The following is a 23,743-nucleotide window of genomic DNA, read 5'->3' on the forward strand; positions in this document are numbered from 1 at the left end:
CTTGAGTTTCTAAACCTCTTTATTTCATTATAACTTCTAATACATACAGCAATATACAAGTATTGTTTACAGCTTGTAGTTAATCAAACTATGTAAATTAACTTTTTTTTAAAAATAAACCAATAACAAACAGACTTGATAAAATTGTACTTTGCTCTATATACATTGGTTTGGAACAGAATTTGCAAAAATTTGCATGAAGTTGCTATTTGTACTGAGAAGCATAACGTTTACAGCCAAACAGTCACTGTTCACTATTTGCATTATTTAATTAAAATTATAATAAATAAAAGCTCCACACTGACCCTTAAACCTAAAGAAAATATTGGTTATTTAAATGTGTTGCTTGTCTCATTGGTCAGTAACACATATGGAAAGTACTTCTACAGTATATATGCATCATTTTGGAAATATCACCAACTCACACTAATTATCATTAGTTTTCTACTTGATTGGTTATTGATTATGTTCTTAGAGCAATCAGCTACACATTTGGAACAGTCTACGGATCAAAATCTACCACATTGCAAACTTCAAGAAGTGTTCTCCCCTGGGGGCGCTGCGGTCGCCAGAGCTGCTCTTTCTGTTTCCACTGCCTGTGGCACACAAATAGCAACATTTAAGACCAGAAAACAAACTTTAGAAGTTCAAAATGTTAGTGTGTTGCCGACTGACTTCTTTAATTAGACGGTGATCTGTAAAGCTAGGTGGATTATTTTAGTAACTCTTAAAGACGAAAAACACTAGCATGTGGCACTGATTGTGTTATTGTTTTAAGATCAGGCTGGATAGCTAGCAAAAAGATGAAGTTATTAGCTCATTTATTACCAAATAAAGAAGAGATGGTACCAAGGTAACCTAAGGAAAAGTTGTGGACCGTGTCTTTAAACTTGATTTAGCGCCCAGATGCTAGATGCGCTGTCCCTCCTCCTTCCAGTTGGTCCAACCAGATAAGTGAGTCAGCAGCGCTGTAGTTTCCATCGCCCTGGTGTTTACTGTGCCACTTTATTTTCTTAAACAAAGATCACCCCCACGAGCCACATGATATAGTCTTATAATATGGTACATGCTGAGCAGGCTGACCAATGCAAATCAAGTTCTCTAGAAAACCTGTATGTGATGTCATAAAAGACATGCAAGCCTGTCGTCTAGAGTGTGTAAGGTTGCAAAATGCTGAATGTTAGAGTTTTATTAAAGCAAAGTTTTATTAACTGTCATGGTTCACCTTGGCTTCTATGTCAGAAACCAGTCCTACCTTTCAATGTTTTTCATGTACACTGAAACTTAATTTGGTGTGAAGTATTAATGTTTTGTAGCCTAAATGCAAGTTTTAAATGTAACGTGAAGCTTTGAAGTTACATTTCAAAATAGTGTTAGCTAAAATTAACGAGCCAAGGATGTGCACAAATTTTTAAACCAGTGTAGGTGTAGAAAGAGGACACTTCTGAAGGTAAAGAAGAAAATGTAACAATTTTAGTTACATTAATAAAATATTATTTCTTGTCATTCTGATCTTTACACAGTGTTAGTAGCTTGACAAGTAGTTGCTAAGTAACTGTATCATCTCTTATCTGCTCTGGTAGCCTGCAGTAGGCTATTTACTTTATTAACAAACATGCTAACGCTCATTGCTAGCATTTTTCTCAATCAGTTTCCTTAAAAACAAAAGCTGTTTGTGGTATTCACTACGAGAAAAACTTCCAGACAGCTGACTATAATTTTTTACTAGATGGAATCATTTAGGAATATTAATTCGCTTTCAATTATCAATCAGCTAAATGGCAGCTTCAGGTAGAGGAAGTTTTGCGTCAGAACCAAAAACAACCGTTGAATGTCTCTTGCTTCACATACAAGAACTTCAGGAATGAGACAGTAGATATAACAAGCCATTTAACAGATCTATGTCCAGATTAAGATTGACCAATGTTTATATTTTCTCTGTTGCTACTATGACCATGTCTGATAAAATAGATCTTTCAATCCAAACTATAATCGTTCAGTCTCTGGTCTCCATTAAGAATTTCCTGCAGCATCCCATGAGTATTAATTAGTCTCAGTTTTAGATCATGGCAGCAAATCCAAAAACAAAATCTGAGGACAAAAAGTAACAATATAATAAAGCAACATTATAATAACTGTAATAAAATGTGACTATATTTTTTGGTTCCATATGATACCAATTAATAATATCTACCAGCAGGAGGTCATTTGGAGTAATTTTGATTTGATTATGAGTCAAGATAGAAATGTCCAGCTGATTTTACATGAGATCTAAGCATTTAAATGTGTATTGGTCTTTATGTTTCATAAACATATTGAAATACAGCAGAAGACAAATTCATATATAATGCGTACAAAATGTTTTGTCGACAGGTTTGAAAGTATGAAGTAATATGTAGGTATGACAGGTTAAGATTTAGTGGGTAAACTGACCTAAAGTACCTAAACATACTCTTCTTGTAAAACCTGGTCATTAGGAATCTTAGTCCATCAACAGGTGTTAGGGCCATGATGTTAGAGATCACTTCATATAGTTCCACATCATAGCACTTCCCCCAAAAACTGTACAGCAGAGACTTAACATGGTGGTTGTGTTACCATTTAAAGACTCGCAACTTTGGAACGGGGATAAACTGGAATCACATATGGATCAGTGAAGCTGGCAGTTCTGAATAAATGACAGCATCACTGTCCTTTTATCAACACATTGAATAGTTCCACTTTTATAACTTATACCATTCTCCTAAGCCTTACATTCAGTTAGTTTTTAATCTCAAATCGAAGGTCAATAATAGACCATGTATAGGACATCTTACCTTCATCATTTGTCTTTTGTGTAGAGTGTAGTTGAACTATTAGTCAGTTTCTTGGTACTATCGGTGTCTCGTCCAGTTTTTACCTGAGGAAAGACCCCCCAAAAAACAACATGATTTCTTCTGGGTGTTTCCATCATATCAGAGCTTAAAGTATTCCAGCTGAATAACTTACCATTATGATTCTAACCACTTCCTGCCTCACCTGGGGATAGCATAACCAGAATGATGGTAAAAATCGTCTTTCCATACAGGGGACGTGGTAAAACTTAACGTATGATCACTTCAGAGTCACTGGTTTTATTTTTTGGTTTCATTTCATCTTTGTGTTTTCAATATAGTAAGAAGTACAGCGCAAAGGGTCTAAAAGACAAACCTACCTTCTGCTCTCCCACACAACCTGTTAGTAGAATGAGAAGGCCCTGAAAGAGACAAAAGCATATTTTACTAAATTTCTATCTGGTGCCACTACCTTTAAAACTAATCCTGTATTTTTGCTTTCTTCTTTATCACTTAGCCTATAGATTCCACTGTGTACATAACACGCTCGCCATCTTCTACCTTCTGACAATGCAGACATTTTACATTGCTAATGTAAAATGTTGAAAGGGGTGTTGAGTAGACCACGCTTTTTTCTTTTCCGTGATTTTGGGTTTCCCTGTTGTCTGACTGTGAAATCTGCCTCACTCTTCCTGAGTGTCAAGCTGTTAAAAATGGTTTGTAATCACAAAATTAGCTGCCCCTTACATTTTGTCCATGTTGTTTAGACATAATTAATGATTGATATGAGCATCTGCGTTTCAGTCACCTCACCTTTTGATAGATAGATAGATAGATAAATCTTTATTGTCATTGTCACAAGGACAACGAAATTTAAAAGGTGCCATCAGTCAGTGCATATGCTTAAAAACAAAAAATAACTGTCTCACTGTTACTAAAGGTGAAATTATAAAACAGTTTTTCAACATTTTTACCCTTAGTGGTGTTTGTGTCCTGTACAATTCAACTGAAATTTAAACAAATCAATCAAATAGGGGGTCGACAACCTGGGTGCTTCCATGGAGATGTCTTCAGGTTAAAGCTTAGTTGAAAGACCTTTTTACTAAATTTCTATCATCACTTTTGGGGGCTTGTTACAGCTATCTGCATTCTGTGTATCGTCTTTGTAATATTAGTCTACCTTAGAAAAGTTCCCAAAACTATCAGATAGTGAGGACATGTCTGATCCACCGTCCTCTTCAGATGAGTGTCTATTATATTCTATTTGGAAATATTCAAGTAACGGCGGGTCAGAATTTAAGACAGTTGAATCACTTTATGTTTGAGTAAAGCACAGCACTGCCTTAAGGGTGTGCAACATTTTCTTTCATTTGAATTGTGTTGGAATAGGTTTGAAAGTCATTCTGGAATTTTAACCGGGATATTTGCACTTTTACGAGCTGCGCACGTAGCTAATATTCAATGCAAAAGCTGTTTCTGAAATGTTATTTTGGGCTCCTTGTGAATATAGTGGCTCACTGTTTGCTGATTTGCTTATTTACCATCAGATTACAGGAGAAGATATGTACAGTTTTGACTTCATCATTATGAATGTCATGTTTACCCAACTTTTTAGCTATTCATTGAAGGCATTCTTTATTTGGGATGGGTCAATAATACAACATACATCTTCAATGAATCTTTAATTAACTGTTAAGGTTCTAATTTAATATGGAGTTTTTCTAATCCATACGATGTTTCCCTTGAAAATATTTGACTTGTCTGTGTGGACAGCTGCAAATTTCCGCCTCCCACACCTCCTTGTTGGGTTTATAGTAGGCCTGTCTTTCAGTCCATGGTTATGTCACTGATGTTGGTCTTACAATGGAAAGAAAAGGCTTACACATAGCATTTTTTCAAATGGATCCAAATGGATCTTGTATATATTTATCAATATGACTGTATGTATACTACTGACTGCAAGTTTGTCTGAATTGGCCAATTTTTGCCTGAAGACAAAAATTAGCCAAACTGTTATTAAGTTTGGGTTAATAACAACTGAAACTGAAGCCCATTTCACATCATGGTTCTGCAAAAAATACACAAGCACCAAAAGGCCTTCCGTGTCAGGACAAGATCACTGGTGCTTTTAAATAATGAATTATCATTAACAGCGCCCTCGTTCGGATCGGCACTTCTGTCTTTGCAGTGCAAGATGGTTGTTTACAGCTCAGGCTTCACAGCGTCGAACTGGCACATTACAAGTGTCACGGCCAAACGTTAGCAGTTGGCTTAAATAAAAAACTTCAACAGAGTGTACGCCTCCTGCAAGCAATCATTTCTCAATAGCCGAGGGTCCAGCCATTCTGTATGAAGCAAAGCCAAGAACAAAGAGCTGGTATTTACCAAGCTAGCAACTCCCTGTTGTTCTATCGACTGAGAGGAAACCATTCAGGGCTGCAGGTACAAGCAAAATTGTTGTGGACCTTCTCCATCTTGTTATTATTTGCATCGGATCCTGTGTTTTGTGCTCAGCTAGTAGCCGTGGGGTGTATTATTTATGTGTTGCTTTCAACCTCTCCCTCGCCCATTATGTGTTGATTTCTTTCAGTTGATCGCAAGGTGTACAAAGTGTGTGAAGATCACGGATCGACACCATGATGTGAAAGGGGCTTGTGAGTTGCATAGTAAATTACCTGGAAAGAATTGAGGATGACGAAGGCGTACTCAGCAACCCCATACAAGGAGTTGTTTTGATCCAGCAGGAGTATAGCAAACCCAATGATCCACGTTACTCCAAAGACCGGAGCTAGAAAGACAATCACTTTGAGAATGCTCTTGGCTGTGTCCTTGTCATCTGATTTGCTGCTGTCTGGTACAGAGGTCTTCACCAAGGTGACAATGACAACCACCATGGAGAAGACATTTGACAAAATAATGGTGCCCACAGGAAGAAGAAATGCGTGAATGGAGCCCTCCAACAGCCGGACATAAGTTAACCAACAGGTATCTCTACTATAGTAGTCCTGTTCTTTGTATTTGTAATACACATAGCTGATTCCCACTAGTGCAATTGGTGCAACATAGCCTACAATGCTGGAGAGGTACATGAAGACTCTTTTCCTGACTGGGCTGAAAACAAAGATGAGTTGGTGGACAAGCATCACACTCAGACAAAGCATCCAGCAGAACATCGCCAGGTAAAACAGGTGCTTGCAGACGGTGAAGGTGAAGCACCAGGTATCGGAGAGCTTTTTGGGATCAGTCGAAGCCAAGAAGCTGCAGTCTGCGAGCAGGCGGAACACGGCAATGTTCACCACGGCTGTGTGACGGAAATGCGACAGGTTCGTCTTTGTCACGGCCGACCACACCAAGGATTCGACGAAAAGAAAGATCAGCAGGGAGAAAATAGACACACCCAGTCCAATGTTTGTGATCATATCAAGGATCGAAGAATCCTTGGTGTTGGGGTTGACGCCTTTGGACATGAGGACGGAGAAGGAAGTGAGGTGGTTGCATTCACAGAGTGTTTGGTTGTCGTCGGTGATGTTGGCAATACAGCCTTTGCTGGACCAGTCTTTTGCATTTGTATCCCAGAAGACACAGAGACGTTCTGTGGCGGTTGGTTGCTCGTCAGGGAAGAACATTGTAATCTTAATATCTGAATCATTGTTGCCTTCAAGGGTGGTTGACAGCAATATGCTGCTGTGATTTCTGCCTGGAAAGTTCTTGTTTTCCAATTTTTCCATCAGATTCTTCACGCCCATGGTTTTCATTGTTCCATTGGTCTTGTTCAAATTCACATCGATGCCATAAACAGAAATGCTGCAGTCATCACTTGAGCAGAATTTGAGCTCCAGGTTTGTACTGTTGAAACCCTCACTGGTGTTGATCTTGATGTTCTTCACCAAAGTCTCCACATTGGAAAGGTAGTTTGCAGACATGCCGTGACGGATTGTGTTATTTACCCCACTCCAGTTTGAGTTGACCATATTGCTGGCTGCATCAATTAAATCCTGTAAGATATTAGGAAAACACACATGCATGTTATGTGGTAATCAGGTTAGTACATTATCAGTTTGAGAGTAGCATAAAAATGGTAGCTGAAATTAAGTTTTTTATTTCTGATAGTATGACTAATTTGGAATTAATCAAATTTTTGATCCATGTGGGAAGCAAGACAATGTATCCCACAACTGCTGATGAACTCTTTAAAGTGAGTATTGTCCAAATGATATTTAGTTGTAGATATTACCTACTTTATATCATCATTTTGAAGATCATATTGTTTACTAAAAACAAAATGCATTCTTTAGCAATCCGTGTGATGATTATGCCCCGACATCTCAAAAATAGATAGTGTAGATATAAAAACATTGATGAAGAAAGAAAATACTTAGAGTAGCGCATTAGTGTTGTTTTACACTGAAACTGAATTATATCAACAGTAAATGATCTTACAGGAAACAAATTCTCATCCAAAGCAATGTTGACTGAAGCATTGGCCATCACTCCTATAATGCCAATGGAAGCACCAATGTCAGCAACGTCACCACCAGAGCCATCGGAACTTAAACTAGAGCTGTTCTTGACTCCTTCAAATATGTTCTTAGCCACTTCCTGTGTGGCTCCAAGTCCATCCCGAAATTTCTAGAAAAAACATCAACAGCAATGGAGAAGCAAACATTAGTATATAAATCCTGCAGAAATGCTAATGATTTTCCTTCTGCGGCCTTAGTGGTGAAAAGATAAAGGAAGGTGTTACTGCTTAACATCTTCAATCCTGGCAGAGGCTTACAGTTCAGCAATTTGCAAACATGGTCGGTTGATATTTTGAAAGTCTAATAAAAAGCATATGCATTAAATCAGGTCTTCTCTTTGACCAGATAAGTGTGACATTCTGTGTGGGTAAACTCAAACTCACGTTAGCTGCGTCTGTAACTTTGCTCAGCTCCTCACTGATGCATTTGGAGAAAACCTCTTGCCATATTCCCCCCTGATCACAGGTACGTGACTTGAACCCTACCCTGCCTGGTGGACAAGTCTGATTAGTCAATGTCACTCCACCTGGAGTTTTTGGCCAAAGCTCATTGTTGAGAGTCTCTTCTTTGCAGAATATAGCAGTTTCTTGAGAAAAAAAGGATTAATGTCAGTCAACGTAAAGGCAAGTTAGAAGTATTGTGTCAACTGTGTCAAGTTGAATGGATTCAATACCACGAAACACAGGGATTTCCACAGCTGCAGTCGCTTCCTGACCTAGGTTGTTTTTAAAAGTGATTTTCACAACTTGTGGGCCTTTATATGCACAATCCAGCTCAAGTGGGTAATTGAAACTTGTGAGATTATTTGCTGCAACACAAAGATTGATGTTTCTGTCAGGAAGCTGATTTAAGTTTAAGAATAGTAAATGTCCAAAAGACTGTAGAATTCTCTTACCATTGTGCTCTTGTCCATTGATACCATTGTATTTCCAATAGTATGTGTATACCTCTTCGGACTTTGGGATAGTTGCTGTGACAGATATAGAAGGATTCCTGCCAGAACAATCTGCAATCAGAGGGCTAAACTTCATGGTAATCACATCCGGCAGGAGAACTACTTTTATGGGAATGCTGGCAGTGTGTCTGATTGTTCCAGTAGTAAATCCACACTCATATGTACCTGATGGGAACACACAGACACATTTCAAGGTCTTACTTTTTCTCTTTCAAATGACTGCTCATACATTGCTTGAGAAAATTTGGTTTGAGACACACTTAAGCACTTAATGCTTTTGTAATCTAACTGGTAATGTTAAAAAAACAACAACAACAAAAAAACAGGGCACCATAGAGATGTTTTGAGGCTATACTGAATTGGATTCAGTAAAGCTTCAAAATATTTCATCAACCGTGACCATAGACATTTCTTCTTCCCCTTGTTTTTCTTTAACTACAATAAGAGATGTTGTTTCCCCGTTTTGTCACCCTTCAGTGCCTGTGTGTCTCCAGAAATCAGGTGAACAGGCAGCAGGAGAGACTGAACTGAAATAATACTGCTGGCCCAGACTGTGTCATCCCGTGTGAACCACCTGTCTGGGATTCTGAAGCATTTCTTCGTTATGACGTTTATTTTCCCTTTAGAAAACCTGATTACATAGTAATTACATTCAATACACACTAAGTTTAGTCTCATCTTATATATCAAAGCTGGTTTCAGTTAAACATTAAGATAATCCAGATAAGGTTGGTATACTTGCCTGTCCATGCACCTGTTGCTTCAGTTACAACAAGTTTCACACAGGACATGTATTCTGCAGTGGCACAGTCCTTGGTAATTTGGGTCAGAAGGCCTTTGTTGATCGAAAAGCGCTCAAATGGTCTACTTAGGTTCCACCCAGCGCTGACTGTCGCTTCCTCCATTACGCAGGTAAGACTAATAGATTCCTTATACTTCACTGTATCGCTCACCACAGAGATGTTTACCATTTCTATGTCATAGTAGAAGACAGAAAAATCAGTCAAATTAATAGACCAGAAATAATTCCATCCTTTGGTTTACAGCCCCAAAAAAGTGCCTCTGCCATGCATGGAAGGGCAGCATTTTGCCTGAGTAATCAAGAAACAAATAACATATACAAATTAACAACTGCTAATGAACATTATAGAAAGCTTCAAGAAGAACAATTACAGACATACAGTAGTTAATCAGTTGAGATGTGAGGAACTGATCCGGTGCACTTTCAAAATAACCACACAATCATTTTCACACTTCGGCCTGGTCCACATGTAGCCAGATGTCTGGGAAAAATAACACATTTTCACTCGCTTTGGCCTTTCATCCACACAGAAACTCAGTTTGACATAACTAAAAGTTGTTATTTATAACAACCCAGACCAAAGTGGAGAATTGAAAAAAACTCTATTTATGTTTGCGTGTGTGTATATATGAAAACGGAGATTTGCAGTCCGACGCATTATACTCTGCAACAAGTAATGGAGTCAATAAGTCCACATACTTGCCTTGACATGATTCCCAATTAACACTATCTTGTGTTTTGGTAACTTTATATTTCAGTTAGCAAAACTGAAATATGAAGTTTTGTTTTAGCAATTTTAAACTGCTATTTAAAAGTACTTTAACCTACATATCTTTCCACACAAGCAAACATCCTGGCGCCACGGTTAATTCCTAACAGAAAGTCTTGGATGTTTTTAAGCAATCTGATTGGCTGACACAGGTTTTAGCTTTGTGCTGCACTGCATTCAAAATAATGCTCAGCGCTGGATTTATGCGGGTTCACGTGGATGAAAACATTTTCCTGCAACTGATGCGGGAGATTTTATTTATTTATTTTTTTTTCTATGAAAACATGCCTACGTGTGCACAAGGCCTGAAAGTGACATCACACAGATCATGAAATATGAAAATAAAACTGTGAGGTTTACTGACGTTTAGTGTCGACGTAAATTGGGGCCGATGACAGGTTGACAGTCAGACCATTCAGAATCTGTTGAAGGTTAGTTAGGTCTAATCTGACGTAGACGTCCATCTGAAAGTCAGCAGTGGTCGTTTCTAAAGGTCTGCAGAGGATTTGGAAAACATAATGGATAAAACAAACATGTCTGTCAATGGAAACAGTTTGTCTTTTGGCAGAGAACCAACAATTTATGGCACAATCTCAAGTCACATAGTGCTTACATGATGTCTATGTACTTACAAAGCACATAGTCAGTATAATTATTTACTTCTTTACTCCCTTTCTTCCTTATGCTGTCGTTTTTGTCTTTTCTTATTCATATCTGTACTCCCTTCCATAAACCATTGTTGCAAACGTCTATGTTTAAACGTGAGCACAGTGAAATTATCTGCAATTAGTTCGTAATAAGCTTCTGAATTTTGGAGTTAATTATAGATGTGGAAAGACAGCTCTGCCAATCTGAGTCTGAAAGTGAGTCTACTACACACTTTCACTTTTCCACGTGAAAGTGTGTAGTAGACTCTGTGTACAGTTGAGTTTGGAAAAAAATATCTCATGATTTCGGTTGTGTTGTACTTGTCAGCAAAACGACAACATCCTGGTGACATTTGCAGAGTCCAAACCTCGGCCCAGTGATATTCACGGATCCCACACCATTCAGCATCCTCAGCCCAGTTTCAAGCTTAAAACAGAGAGAAGAGAGAAGAGAATAGTTCTAGCACTTAGCCGAATGTCGAACAAACCTCTTCTGAGACAAGAGCGACGCATACCTTCGTGGTTTGCGCAGAAGCCCAGGACCCCGAAGTCAGCTGTACGGATCCATTGATGATAACTTCCAACAAATTATAAAAATGAGGGAAAAAAAAGTTTTGATGCAAAATCAAAGCATGTGCAAAAGGTAGCATGGTTCAAATCGTTTGGACCTCCTAGGTAGCTGGCCAATTTTCAGAAACTGTCAGAAAGACATTGGCGGGCCCTTACCATTGAATTTCTCAACGCAGATGAATGTCGCCTGGGACACATTTTTCAGACATGGAGCTTCAGTACAGCAGCCGTAATTGTAGCAGACCTCGTTACTCCAAGCGTAGCCTGTAGAGCAGTTGCAGCTGTATTCTTCTCCAACAACCAGGCATTCTGGAGAGTGACACAGAAAACAGATTTCTGTTACCAAAGGCACGAGAACATTAGCTTTAGAGCACGTTGTAAAATCACTTTAGGAAAAGTTTGAGTGATTTGATGAAGTCCTGCATTGTCCACACTTTTACAAAAGTACAATTGAATAAAAAAAAAGAAAAAAAAAAAGCAACAACTTGAGATAGTACTTCCAGTCCAAAACAAATATGGGTAAAATTGAAAGATTCAAAGACTCAAAAAGCAAAGAATAAAGTGAAAAAAAAGCCGAAACACTGAGTTCCTTTAAATCAGGGGTGTCAAACTTATTTTCATTTTGGGCCAAATCAAGATCACGGTTGCTCTTAAAGTGCTGGTTGTGCCAAATGTATTGATAAAACCTGTTCACAAACTGTTAAAAAAAAGCAAAAAAACCCAATAAATTCTTACAATTAAATAACATTATTGATCGTCTTTTCAGTCCCTCCAGGATTTTGTGATTCTTTTTAATAAATTTTTGAAATAAAAATCAAAGTGTTTATGATACTAATTTAGAAATATTTGCCCTTATTTATGACGGTAAATGCAACGTTTTGTTACTCGCTGTGTAGATCATGGACTATATCATCTGACATCAATTAAGGCTGAGGAAGCTGTTTAGTACAAGTAAGAAAGTTTTTGACAATTTTTGAGAAAAATCTGCAATAAACTCCCAATTACACAGCACGTGGATTTATTGATTTTGTTTGAATTTCCACAATAATTCTCAAGAACCTAGAGGGCTCAGATGAAAACTGCATAAATTTAATTGATAGCATAATATCTAAGCTCACTTAGTGTTTAGTCTAGAATCCAGAGGGCCACATAAAAAGCTATGGCGGGCTGTACTTGGCCCACGTGCCTTGAGTTTCACACGTGCTTTAAATCAAAACGAAAAAACCCGCCTGTATGGAATCGCCTTTGATTAATGAGAAATCTTCTGTGGATTGAAGCTTTTCAGTTAGGGTTAGGTTCGCAAGAGGGTTTGTAAGAGAAAATGGTCTCTTCTGTTTGTTGTGCTGCGTTTTTATCATCTCAATCGCTTTGAACTTCCTTGTTGCAGAAATGTGCTACACAAATAAGTTTGACTCGACTTGTTGACGAGAATTGGAGCAGTTTCTGCTTCCGCTTTAAATCCTCTGAATAAAGGATCAGAAAAACAGCCAGACTCACTCGGGTGCATCGGTGCTACAAACGTGGCTAAACGCAGCAGGAGTTCCTGAACAAAGTGTGACCCACATTAACACACCGCCCAGTGAGGACTGCACGGCCAGCTCCGCACCAGGATTTTGCGCGTTTAATATTCGGTCCAACGGGTAAAATAAATGCAAAACTTCCTAACAAGTTTTTGTTTGCATTTTTAACAAAGATCAAATTAAAAAACAAAAACAAAAAACAGTTTTTCACTCCAAACAGACACTACTTTCCCAAACCAGTAGTTCAACAAGCTCCCATCTGTCCACTGACTTCATGCTGGAACAACATGAAGTTGTTGTTCAGATAGAATACCTGCGACCAGCTCGCTGCTGGAGATTAGCACATTGTTTCCACCCACACTGAGGGAAACGGATGGGCTCCAACTCGTCAGGATGCTCTGAGACGTCAGCGTGACGTTGCTCTCCACCATCACCTCCGCAACATAGATGTCTTGATGAAAGAGGAAGAGGAAGATGAGTTGACAAGCACAGATAGAATACAATTTACCGTCCTGATTGACATAAGAGGTTGACAGTCTATTTGGAATGACGTAAGTTATACAGTGAACAGAGAGAAAGAGGCCTTGAGTCGTAGTTTGTGAAAACTGTGTTTTGTTTTGGGGGGTTTTTTGCGCGTCTCCGCTGCGCTGTCGAATTTCTCACCTTGCGAAAAAACCTACAAAGGCAAAAAATAAGAAAACGCCGTAATTAGTGTCTGTGTCAAATTGAGTTGGGCTTACATTGTTTTCATGAGAAAAATAGTGCAGGCCGTACAAATATAAAGTTTGAGAAGGAAGGTTGTCTCTACCTGGCACATGCACAGGGCGCCGACCAGAAAAAGAAAATGCTTGGTCCACATTGCTCCTCTGATGGGAAAAGAAAGACAAAAGATTTTAAAACTGTTCAAAGATCATTTTCAATGAGGACTTTTCCTGTCCTGCCAAACACTGCAGTTCGTTCGAGAACATACATACATATGTAACCGACTACATTTAAAAAGAAAAACAAAGTCCTTGGCTTTCACAAAGACAATAAAGACATTCTCCTGAAATATCCCAGTACTGAGAGTTACTAATAATTTTCAAAAATAGCCTCAGCTTCAGTTTTACTTCACCGTTACTCGGACAAGTCTAGATGCAGTGGAATTATGTGTGTGGGGATTTTCCAATAATATAAAAAAAATAACAGTGCAGATCTCATGCAGCATTTTCCCTTCCTAACTGCAGCCTGAGGAGCAGGTGAAACCACATTCAAATGAGCAAATATGAAATACATAATGACTAAAAGCTGATCTTCTCTGCAACCAAAGCAGTCGAAATGTGAACATATTAATGAGAAATGTGAATTAAAACATATTTATCTGTCTACTTCTCCTTAACCCACCTGGGTCATTCTGTAGATTTTGTATTTTTTCAATTTTATATTTATAAAGCTTCCACTCTTTCATACGCCTTAAAAAAATATCTGTTATTCTACGTTTTTTCCCCTCCCATTCACTGAAGGTTTGAACACATTATGTAGCAATTTCATTTCTTTCTTGGTCTCTGTTTTTTTGCAGTCGTCAGAGTTTCAGAGAAATGAAGATGATTTTTCTGTTTTTCCCCCCTTGGATACATGTTGCTTTAAATTAACCCATTTAGTTAAAACATATTTATAAAATAACCTAAACTCAGTTGCTACCTTGCCGTAGTAGACAAAGGATCCCAAGGATTAAAACTATTGACTATATATTCTTTTTTTAAATTACAAATCTGTTCTTGTGTCCTAGGGGCCCAAAAATCAAGTTGTAAATGTAAAACTGTCATAAAAACAAATAACATGTTTTTATGACAATACAACCATTAATATGAGGTATAATGTAATTAATATGACGAAATTTATGAAACTTACTTGTGTGTTTCATTCTAAAATAGTTTTTCTGAGTCACTTTATAGAAACTAGCACAAATAAAAAGCACAACTAAAATCACTTGCATTATAAATCGGCGTCAAAAGCATATATTTGTGACTTGTGAATTTTTTTGTGTAAATCCTGATTAAAATAAATGTTATGTTGTAAAAGGTATCTATAACATAAATATAGATAAATGCAGAAGACTTTCTGCTTTCAAAACAGTTTTGAAAAACATAAACGTGCCGGTTTATGTTTAAAAACTTCTTTCTCTCCAAACATTTTTTTTTTACACAATTTATCAGCAGCCATCTGTTTTTTTTTTTTTTCTAATGAAAGTTGCGCTGTGAGTATTTTCCTAAGCAAACACGTTTGCATTACTTTGCATCTGAGCTATGAATGGCAGTAAACTGGTGGGGATTTTTTTTTTTTTCCTCTGACACAGGAAACTGCTAAATTCTGCCCGCAGAAGCAGCTGTAAAAAACCACTGCAGTAAAACGTCTGTAAACGCAGCACATCCTTTAACCCACAACATTTCCCTGTTGGCTGATGGCTTCCTGCGGCTCATTGTTTCTGAAATCTGTCCGACGTCAAAAGTTGGAGTGTTTTTTTGTGTGTGACATCACTTCTTCATTTATTAAAAAAAAGCTTAAAACCAAGTACAGTCAATCATTTCCTCTATAAAGCAAAAAAAAAAAAAAAAAATTCATATAAATCTATGTTCTCAGAACATATGATATATTTATGCAGCTTTATCCCAGTTATTTGAAAGAAAAAAAAAGGACATTAGCTGCTACAGGTCAAAGTGCATTACACCAAATTAAATGTTCATTAAACAACTTGAACAAGTGATCAAGCATGAAAATGAGTTTAATATTGCTATGCGTATTAAATTGAATGTTCACGCAGATTTCGTAATAAAAATGTGGAAAAATGCCACAAAGTCATTCAAATCAATCTGAAGCAACTCTTACCTTTGTTTGCTCCCACTGTCTCACAGAAAACCAAGGTATGAAATGTTCTGACTTTAGCTAACCAAGTAACAATGTAGTCCCATATCTACCAGCAGCTGATCAGAGATCAGAATCCCAGTAAGTGTGCACATTCGCCTCTAACGCTGGCTTATGCTGAGCAGGGTGGTGCTGGGTTTTTTTTTTTTTGGGAGGGGTGGGGGAGTTGGATGCTCTTTTGACGCAGCTTTCTGTTGGAGGCTCATTTGCATCCGTGGCTCGTCTGCAGTCCAGCTGGGCTGCTCAGGGCAGGACCCGTGTCTTCAGGTTTTCCATGGACATTTGTCTACCAAATCAAGCCGTCTCCTTCAGGAAGAGCAGCCACTCTCCTTGGGGCAACTCGCTCTGAGGTTCGTTTCTTAAGATGACTTCATGATACCTTGTTATCAAAAAAAGAGAGAGAGAAAAAAAACACATTTTCCTACATTTTCCCATTTCCTGAAAAGGCTACCCTTTTTTCCATGTTAGAGAAACCAAAAACACAAATTTGAATGTTTTTTTTTGTTATTTTTTTATTGGGGTTGTATGTGACTCAGCGTTGTGCAATCGTGAAGTTGGAGACAAATTGTGGAATTATTTTGCAAACTGAACAAAAACTGAACATACGCTGTTCAGTTTATGTTAATCAAATCTTTGTCTATATTCTAACATCTAAAAAACACAATTTTGCAATGGCTTTGTTTTTATTAAATGATAAATTAAATTGAAATCACACACGAATGAGTTTGTTCACACGATAAGTCATTAAAAATCATGGCAGAAATGAATATAAATGACATTTAATCTTAATTCAGCCATGGCGCTCATCATCTGCCGGCCAATCAGAAATTGCCGTCTTTCCATTAAGCACTTTTTTTTTTTTGTAATTTCAATTTGTGCAATTTTATGGTTAATGAAAACACAGTTCTGTCATTCTAAGCAATACTGTGTAAAGAAAGGTCCCATGTGTCTGTACCAAGGAAACAGCTGAATTTGGACCAGACCATGATGGAAACCATCTGTCATGATTCATGTCTGAACTTTGACTGTTCCATTCTAACACATTCGCATGCTTTGATTAACCCTCCTGTTACGTTGTGGGTCGAATTGACTCTGAGCGGAATAGATGTCTCAAGTTCATTTAGAAATGCCACCAAGTAAAAAGAAAAGCTTTAAATATCAGTTCAGTCCATGTCAATGTTTAAAATGAATTTCATGTGTAAGTATTGTTTTTCTTTCTTTGTAGATTTTTCCATTGGACAATAAAGAAATCAAGATGTGTTTTTAAATGTAAGACAAATAAATTATACTCATTGGTCTGTTATCTGTAGGATATAAAGAGCATCACTGCACTCATATTAATTGAAATGGAATTGATAATTGGATACAAACATGTTTTTGGGAACATGTTGGGATTCTGACACCACTGGATGGTTTAACACTCCAGTATCAGTGTTCAATTTTCTCCACTCTGAATGTTTTGCACATAGGCCATGAAGTTACATTTTGGTATTTTTATGATCTAACACCTTCTTTTACCAATATTTTTATACAGGGTGGGCCATAAGTTTCCATACATAGGAGAATGTAAAATGTATATTTCTTTAATATTTCAGACACCCAACCAGATGCGTTTGACAAAAGAGCAAAGAATTTAAAATACACCGACGGTTGGATCAGGAAGCAGACGCATGGTTGCACGAAACTTGAACAGAAAACGTGGAACGAGCGTCACACACCACACTGCGGCAAAACTTATTTGCAAGTTTCAGAAAACTGTAAATGTTGCAGACCAACCATGAAGTGGTCCAAGATATGCAGCGATTACACAGATCCCACAAAACAAACAAACAAACAAACAAAAAAAAACGGTTGTCCAACATAAAATGTTTATTTTTTCTATGTATGGAAACTTATGGCCCCCATATAATAACAATATTTCACCCAATTCTCAAAAAAACAGGACAGCAAAATAATCATATTCATAATCATAGTGAAATCAGAGCACATCAGTGCAGTACGCTCTAGACAGCGTCTAAATGAATCCCATTTCTGTCAGAAAGAAACATTAGAAGAGCAAAAGGCACACACAGGGAATCTTGTGCAAATGATGTTTTTGCATTTTCTCATGATTTACCTCCTCATTTCAATGTTCCGACTTAAGGCACGCCACATGGTCCCGAAGAACAACACCGACCCGACACACTGCGCCTTTACTGTACATCATGTGCTCACAATCAAGTCTGGTTGGCGGCAGGGTCAACTTTGAAAAGGTCGCTGTCGTTGACAAATTATTTACCAGCTTCTGGTTTTCATAATTCTCTGCTCAACTTCAGGTTGGCAAACAAGCAGCACCTGCTGGGGATTTGCATGGTGGCACAAACGTCTTTGAGCTCTCTTACAAGCAGGTGTCCCTTAGCTGCAAGGAGGCCGATAAATTCATCAGTATTTAGATAAAAGAAGGCCGACGTGTTGACCTGCAGAGTAACCGCTGGTGACATTAGGCTCCAGTCAAATAAAACTAACACCAGTAGAATCGTTCAAGGTTACCGTTTCTTGGTCAGCGGAGTTTGTGTTAAGGGCAGCGTAGGTTCATGATGCATACAATGACCTTTCACTGACTTTCATTTACCATAAATTGCCCCGTTTGACGTATCGAAAATGAATTAGCTTAATGGAAACAAAGCATTCCAGAAAAAACGTGTTTTTTTTTTTTACTAAATGTTTTGGTGGCTTTTTTTTTTTGGCCGTAATGGAAGCAAATTTTTTTCCCATCAAACGAGTCACATGATCATCAACTGGATGATGCCGCTGGCGCAAACCACGAAGAAGAAGACGACAGAAAGTGGAAGGAGGATCACGGAGCTGTATGTTTTTTATAATGACTTTATCGCCTGATTTTAATTGTGTTTCTTATTTAACGGAAACGCCACAACTGCGAAATGATGTTTTTTCCGACATCAGCGGAATATAGACAAAGATTTGTCACACTCACACCCGAACACAAATAATCCAAACAGTTCAAGTTAATCCAAACACAGATTACTTTTCCATCGACGCGGCTTGATGCTGGATCCAGTCTGGACTCACAAAGTCAACCACAGAAGTAGGATGCCATCGTCAGAAAGCGTTTTAGCAAAGCAAATCTTTCCTGGCATGTCAGTAACCAACATCTACGAATTAAGCTGGAGGGACCGAAAACATGACACCTAAAAAAACAGAAGAAAAAAAAAAGGTGCTGCAAATAATCATTTGCATGAGATTTTCTGCTCGTGGTTCCAGAAAAGACTTTTTCCTGTCAAGCCTGCTAAACAAACGATTGTCGGAAGTTGAGGGATTACAGGTAAATCGTTTTGTTTGACAGCGTTGGCCACAGCCCCCCCCATACCCCTACCCCTACTACCCCCCACTCCAAAAAGAATAACAGGGTTCCTTTCACTGCTAATTCGAAACGATACATTTAAATCTGTGTTTAGAAATAGAAAGTTGAAGTTTGGGTAGATTTGTCATTACCTCTGAGAAAGAAGGAAATAAGGAAAGACCAAAAGGAAGAAAGGATGAAAGAAAGGAGCTACAGTAACAGGTTTGAGGTTATTATTTTAAAACATCATTATAAAACGTCCTGAAGGGACACTGCAAGGAAGAAACAAAGAATACAATCCGATATTTTATGAACAAAACGTGACATGAACTAAAGTACTATGTAAAATGTAAACTTTATTTTTTAAGTTCCCAAATATAAATTCTGTAAAAAAAAACCAAAAACAACAAAAACGTGATTTTGTTTGTTTTTTAACTCAGCCTAAAACTTTAATATTACATCACACATAACCAAAGTGTCAGACAACATGTCACAACATTGATATAGCAGTAAAGGAAATGAAAACACATGCAAAGCCGCTGACAGGCAGTGAGTGAGCCAAAAACATTTAGCAGTTATAGATCATGTTCATCGGGTTCGATGGCGCAAAAATGGCCGTCGAATATGGCCGCCTCGCTTCTGTCAGCCACAGCTACAAACTAGTAGCTAGCCATTATCAATGAGCCCTTTGAGACACCAGCTGGAGAAATAAAAGTAATTATGAATTGAATTTATTATTCTATTTATTAATATTAATATTATTATTATTATAATTAATATTATCACTGGTCAGAAATTGCTGTGCACTTTGACGGAAAGTTATTTTTTATGTGAACATATACATTCAACCTCATAGTATATATTTATTTTATACATTATGTATTCACAAAACATACAGAAAAACCAACAAAACTAAACAAAAGGCAAAAAAATTAAATAAAATAACAATTTTTAAAAATCAACACGAACAAACAACCTATAATGAATCAAGATTTTAGTGGGGCAACTTGAATATAGAGCATAAAAAAGTAATAATAATTCAGGGCAATAGATTAAAGGGTAAGCGATTTCAAAAAAAGAAATCAGCTTAAAAGCATTTTTTTTGAACATTGATGGGAAGTTGAGCGGAAAGAAAACGTCTGGTGCAAAAGATGGGATTAAGAAATTGGGATAATGAACGGCTTTTATTCTGAAATTCCATGTGTAAAGAATTGTTTTTAAGAGGCCCACGTCTCAGTTTTAATAATTCAGATTTGATGTAATTTAAATGTTCCGAGAATCTGAATTTTAGGTTTTGTTTAGCTGCAAGACTGAATAATCTAAGTAAGAAGGAAAAAACACTTAAAATGTGTTACTGTAGATATAATGAACAGATAAAAAGAATTCAGCAATCAGTTTGCTCATTAAACTTTTTACTCAAATGAACCTTGATTATCTTCCCATTTGTTGGATGGGAAGTTGAGATGGGAAGTCATTTTTTAAAAATTTTGATTAGGTTTTTTCTTTATCTATTTCTGATATAAGGAAGGCATTTATGGCGACCTAAAGGTATCTTGAAATAATGGATAATCGATGTAAAAGCATTTTTTTGGGGTAATTTCTTTGCTTTGTGCAGGAGTGATGAAACGTCAACAACAAAGTATAAAGAAATGACGAATGAAATGTTTTAAATTATCATAAGAAACGAAAGCAGCAGGAAATCTTGACACTCTTATGCGTCTGCAGGCCAATTTGACTGGGTTGGTAAATTTGTCTCTGTGACGAAACGCCTTGAACAAATAAGCCTGTGAACAAATATGTCTGTGCTACAGAGCCTCATTTGGTTAGCAAACTAAATGAAGAAAGAGCCATTTTGCATTGGCTTTGGTGGAATATCTGGCGGAATTCAATTTCTCCAAATATTTTTAACATCTAGAGATGATTTTATGCACTCGGACATGAAATAACGTGGAAAAATACAAACATCCCTTAAAGACTGTTGGTGATAATGGTTTAAAAATAATAGACCATCATAAACCATTAAAAAGAAATCCACATATATTGCAAGAGATGTCCCTACCATCCGAGGCAGAAAAACAAAAAATATTTCAAAAATGGAGAAAGAGAAAAATTGAAAGTTTTGTTCATAACCTCGAGTATGATGACCTATCAGCATATCTAAAGTACACAGTCCGCTTGGTGATGTCGCAAACATTTATATGTGAGTCCATCAATCAGGTCACACTTGAGACTCAAAGAATCAGCCATTGGTGTGAGTTTTAAGAAACACACACACACAATCCAAATGGTGATGATCACACAAAAAAACGTTTCTTATTTCACTGATGTCAGATGGAGTCTTGATTCAGTTAAAATCGCTGACTCAATCGGAGTACCATCCACCGATATAATAAGATACGATACAGCAAACAGCACTAAAGGTAGCTCTGTTGGGAGGCATATGGGCCTGAATTTATTTGTTCCAAGTTCTAGGTCAGTGGAGCAGTTCTGGGTAATACTTTTCAGTTTATGTACACTGCATGTTTACACAGGTAAATATCTCCCCCAGTTTTAAACCACAAGAAAGCTTGTTTTCACCAGTGTGGTCGGTGACAGGGTGATAAAGCAGAGTGTTTTACTGCATGAGCTATGAAATGTATGTGTTTTTGGACCTGTGGACATATTGCAAATCAACTCCCAGTTGGGGAAAATAAAGGTACCATTGCCATTGACATAAAAAACCTTTAGCCTAGCCGCAGCTAATGACGGGCCTAACAAAAATCCAAAAGCTAAAAAATGTCAGACAATGTGAAAAAGTGGGTCTGCTCTGCTTTTTAGCTAACGACAATAAAGTTCGGAGTCTATTGCTAATGTCTAAAGGCATGCTATCACAAGCTGCTCTCCAGTCACTGAGCAGCTGTTGTTCCTGTTTGCATTTACATTGCTGGAAAAACAGAAAGTTAAGGAAAGGACTTACCAAGGTGATGAGAGTGACCTAATCTTTTATTCATGCTTGTAGAATCTGTCTGCTTGCATGACTGAAGAAATCTTTACACCGTTGGCTGTTAAAGTGGTTGAAACACCTAATTCCAATGATTAGGACGGGTAGCCCTCTACTTTTAGCAATGGTAGTTGAGTTTCCATCGATCAGAAAACTGCACAGATTGAAATTACAAAAAGAAATTTGCTCAATGGTAACAGATCCATTTTGAGAAAACTCTTGTTCTTTAATATTTTTTTTTCTAGCTAGAATAAGGTTTTTATTTTTTTTTGGCCGTATCAAAAAAGGAAACACAAAATATAGGAAACAGTATTTTCGCATCACATGATTAACATGTCATGTCATGTTGCCTCTGACACAAAGGCGACAGGAAGTAGTTAGACTACGATGGCGCGGTGTGCTTTTTAGTGACTCATCGCGTGAACAAACTTATTCACGCGTGATTTTAATTGAATTTCTTATTTAATGGAAACACAACACTGTGTTTTTCGATATTAGCTGAAAATTGACAAGGTTTTGAACACATTTGTAATAGAAAGTTTGACGTAAATGTTTGTTAAAAATAATTTTAAAGAATAAAGTAACATTTTGTTGCTATTTTACAACAAGCAATGCATCAAATTAACTTTTAAAACATAAACTAAGTACATATCAGTGGTGAAACTGTAAGCTTTTAGTGTTAAAGATAGAAAAAAAAACCCATCTTGATGCATTTAGAGCACATTCAAAAAGCCTTGCAAAAAACAGACATGATTTAACTTATAATAAATGAAACATCTTCATATCAACAGATAATACATTTAATTAATCAAATGTTTGTTTTTCTGTTTACCCTGCTGTCAGTCTTACACATTAAGAGACTTCATTGCTGTAAACCAGCTGATGGAATCTTTGGATTTCTCTTTTTTTTTCTATCAGTGGAAGAAGAGAATAAATAACTAACAAGTTCCTGTGCCTTATTGTAAGCAGGAAAAGAAATAAAATCATTCGACACACAGCGCTTTCCAGCCATACAAGTGTAATAATGAGTCCACACTATCACCTGCTGGCCAGAATAGGTAACTGCCAAATTAAAATAAATGTCTCAAAATAAATATGTCTCCCATTCATTTATTGGCAACTAAAAACAACAATAAATTATCCGTCCACTGAATGCTTGTGGTGACTTTGTCAATCACTGTTCATTTATTAGGTAGGGGAATTATTCCAACAGTCTCTATAATCAATGAATCTGATTGAAAGATAGCTGCTCATGGACCAAATTTTAGAGAATGTGGCATTTTAGACGATAATGAGTTGAATCATCAATCTCAATATAATCCTCCTGCTGTAGGCAGCTGGTTTCCAATGGGACACAATAAACCAATGGAATGATTAAAAATCACATCTTTAATCAACAAAGTATTTGAGGTTCAATAAACCATATTTTATTTATTTTTTCAGTGTATTATTGTAAGATTTTTTACGACTTACTCTTTTTACACATTTAGAGGGAAAGAGTTTCAACATTACATAAGATATAGAAACACAGAAAAATATGCATTTGAGAAATCCTTATCTCCAGTTTTAAAAGAGAAACATAATTACATAACTTATATCCAAATGAATAAAATGACAGATGATGTTAATTAATTAACAATGACTTCTTGAACTTTTTTTTTAATGCACATCACATTCAAAAACGTGAAAATATTTCATAAGTAGCAGAAAACGTAAACAGTTTTAGGCTGAATAAACATGCATGAGCTCATTGTTTTTCTACAATCTCCACTGCAGCTAGAGAAGAAGGAAAAACTCTGGAAAGAGCCTGCACTCAAACTGTTCTCCAGACAGTCTTGGTTTCTGTAGAAGACAGAATCAACTTTCTTTAAGCAATAGAGTCCAACCAGAGTAAGACGTCTGACTCAACTCATCCTACCTTTCTAC

At 37.1% G+C, this 23,743-nt stretch overlaps 1 protein-coding gene across 1 annotated transcript; it reads right to left on the reverse strand.

Annotated features, from left to right (window-relative positions):
* Position 1: 1 nt before the first annotated feature.
* Positions 2–15,628, reverse strand: adgrf3b (adhesion G protein-coupled receptor F3b). The gene is made up of 18 exons (XM_032584694.1): positions 15,462–15,628; positions 13,405–13,462; positions 13,260–13,272; positions 12,910–13,047; positions 11,233–11,385; positions 11,022–11,083; positions 10,875–10,933; positions 10,224–10,354; positions 9,031–9,261; positions 8,229–8,453; positions 8,007–8,141; positions 7,717–7,919; positions 7,254–7,442; positions 5,489–6,808; positions 3,194–3,235; positions 2,989–3,018; positions 2,817–2,899; positions 2–596 (listed from the first exon to the last, which is right to left on the reverse strand). The coding sequence occupies exons 2-17, from the start codon at positions 13,453–13,455 to the stop codon at positions 2,822–2,824; spliced, it is 3,060 nt and encodes a 1,019-aa protein (XP_032440585.1). The 5' UTR covers positions 13,456–13,462; positions 15,462–15,628; the 3' UTR covers positions 2–596; positions 2,817–2,821.
* Positions 15,629–23,743: the final 8,115 nt, after the last annotated feature.

The sequence above is a fragment of the Xiphophorus hellerii genome, chromosome 15, assembly GCF_003331165.1.
Source record: "Xiphophorus hellerii strain 12219 chromosome 15, Xiphophorus_hellerii-4.1, whole genome shotgun sequence".
In the NCBI taxonomy this organism is placed as follows: domain Eukaryota; kingdom Metazoa; phylum Chordata; class Actinopteri; order Cyprinodontiformes; family Poeciliidae; genus Xiphophorus; species Xiphophorus hellerii.

Bases quoted from the DNA above. Each gene is read 5' to 3' on its own strand.
- adgrf3b (XM_032584694.1), bottom strand. From the start codon at position 13,455: ATGTGGACCAAGCATTTTCTTTTTCTGGTCGGCGCCCTGTGCATGTGC. The intron at 9,262-10,223 runs GTCAGTAAACCT...ACTATGACATAG, and splicing joins AATTTACGTCGACACTAAAC to AAATGGTAAACATCTCTGTG. The intron at 3,019-3,193 runs GTAGGTTTGTCT...TGCTATCCCCAG, and splicing joins GTTGTGTGGGAGAGCAGAAG to GTGAGGCAGGAAGTGGTTAG.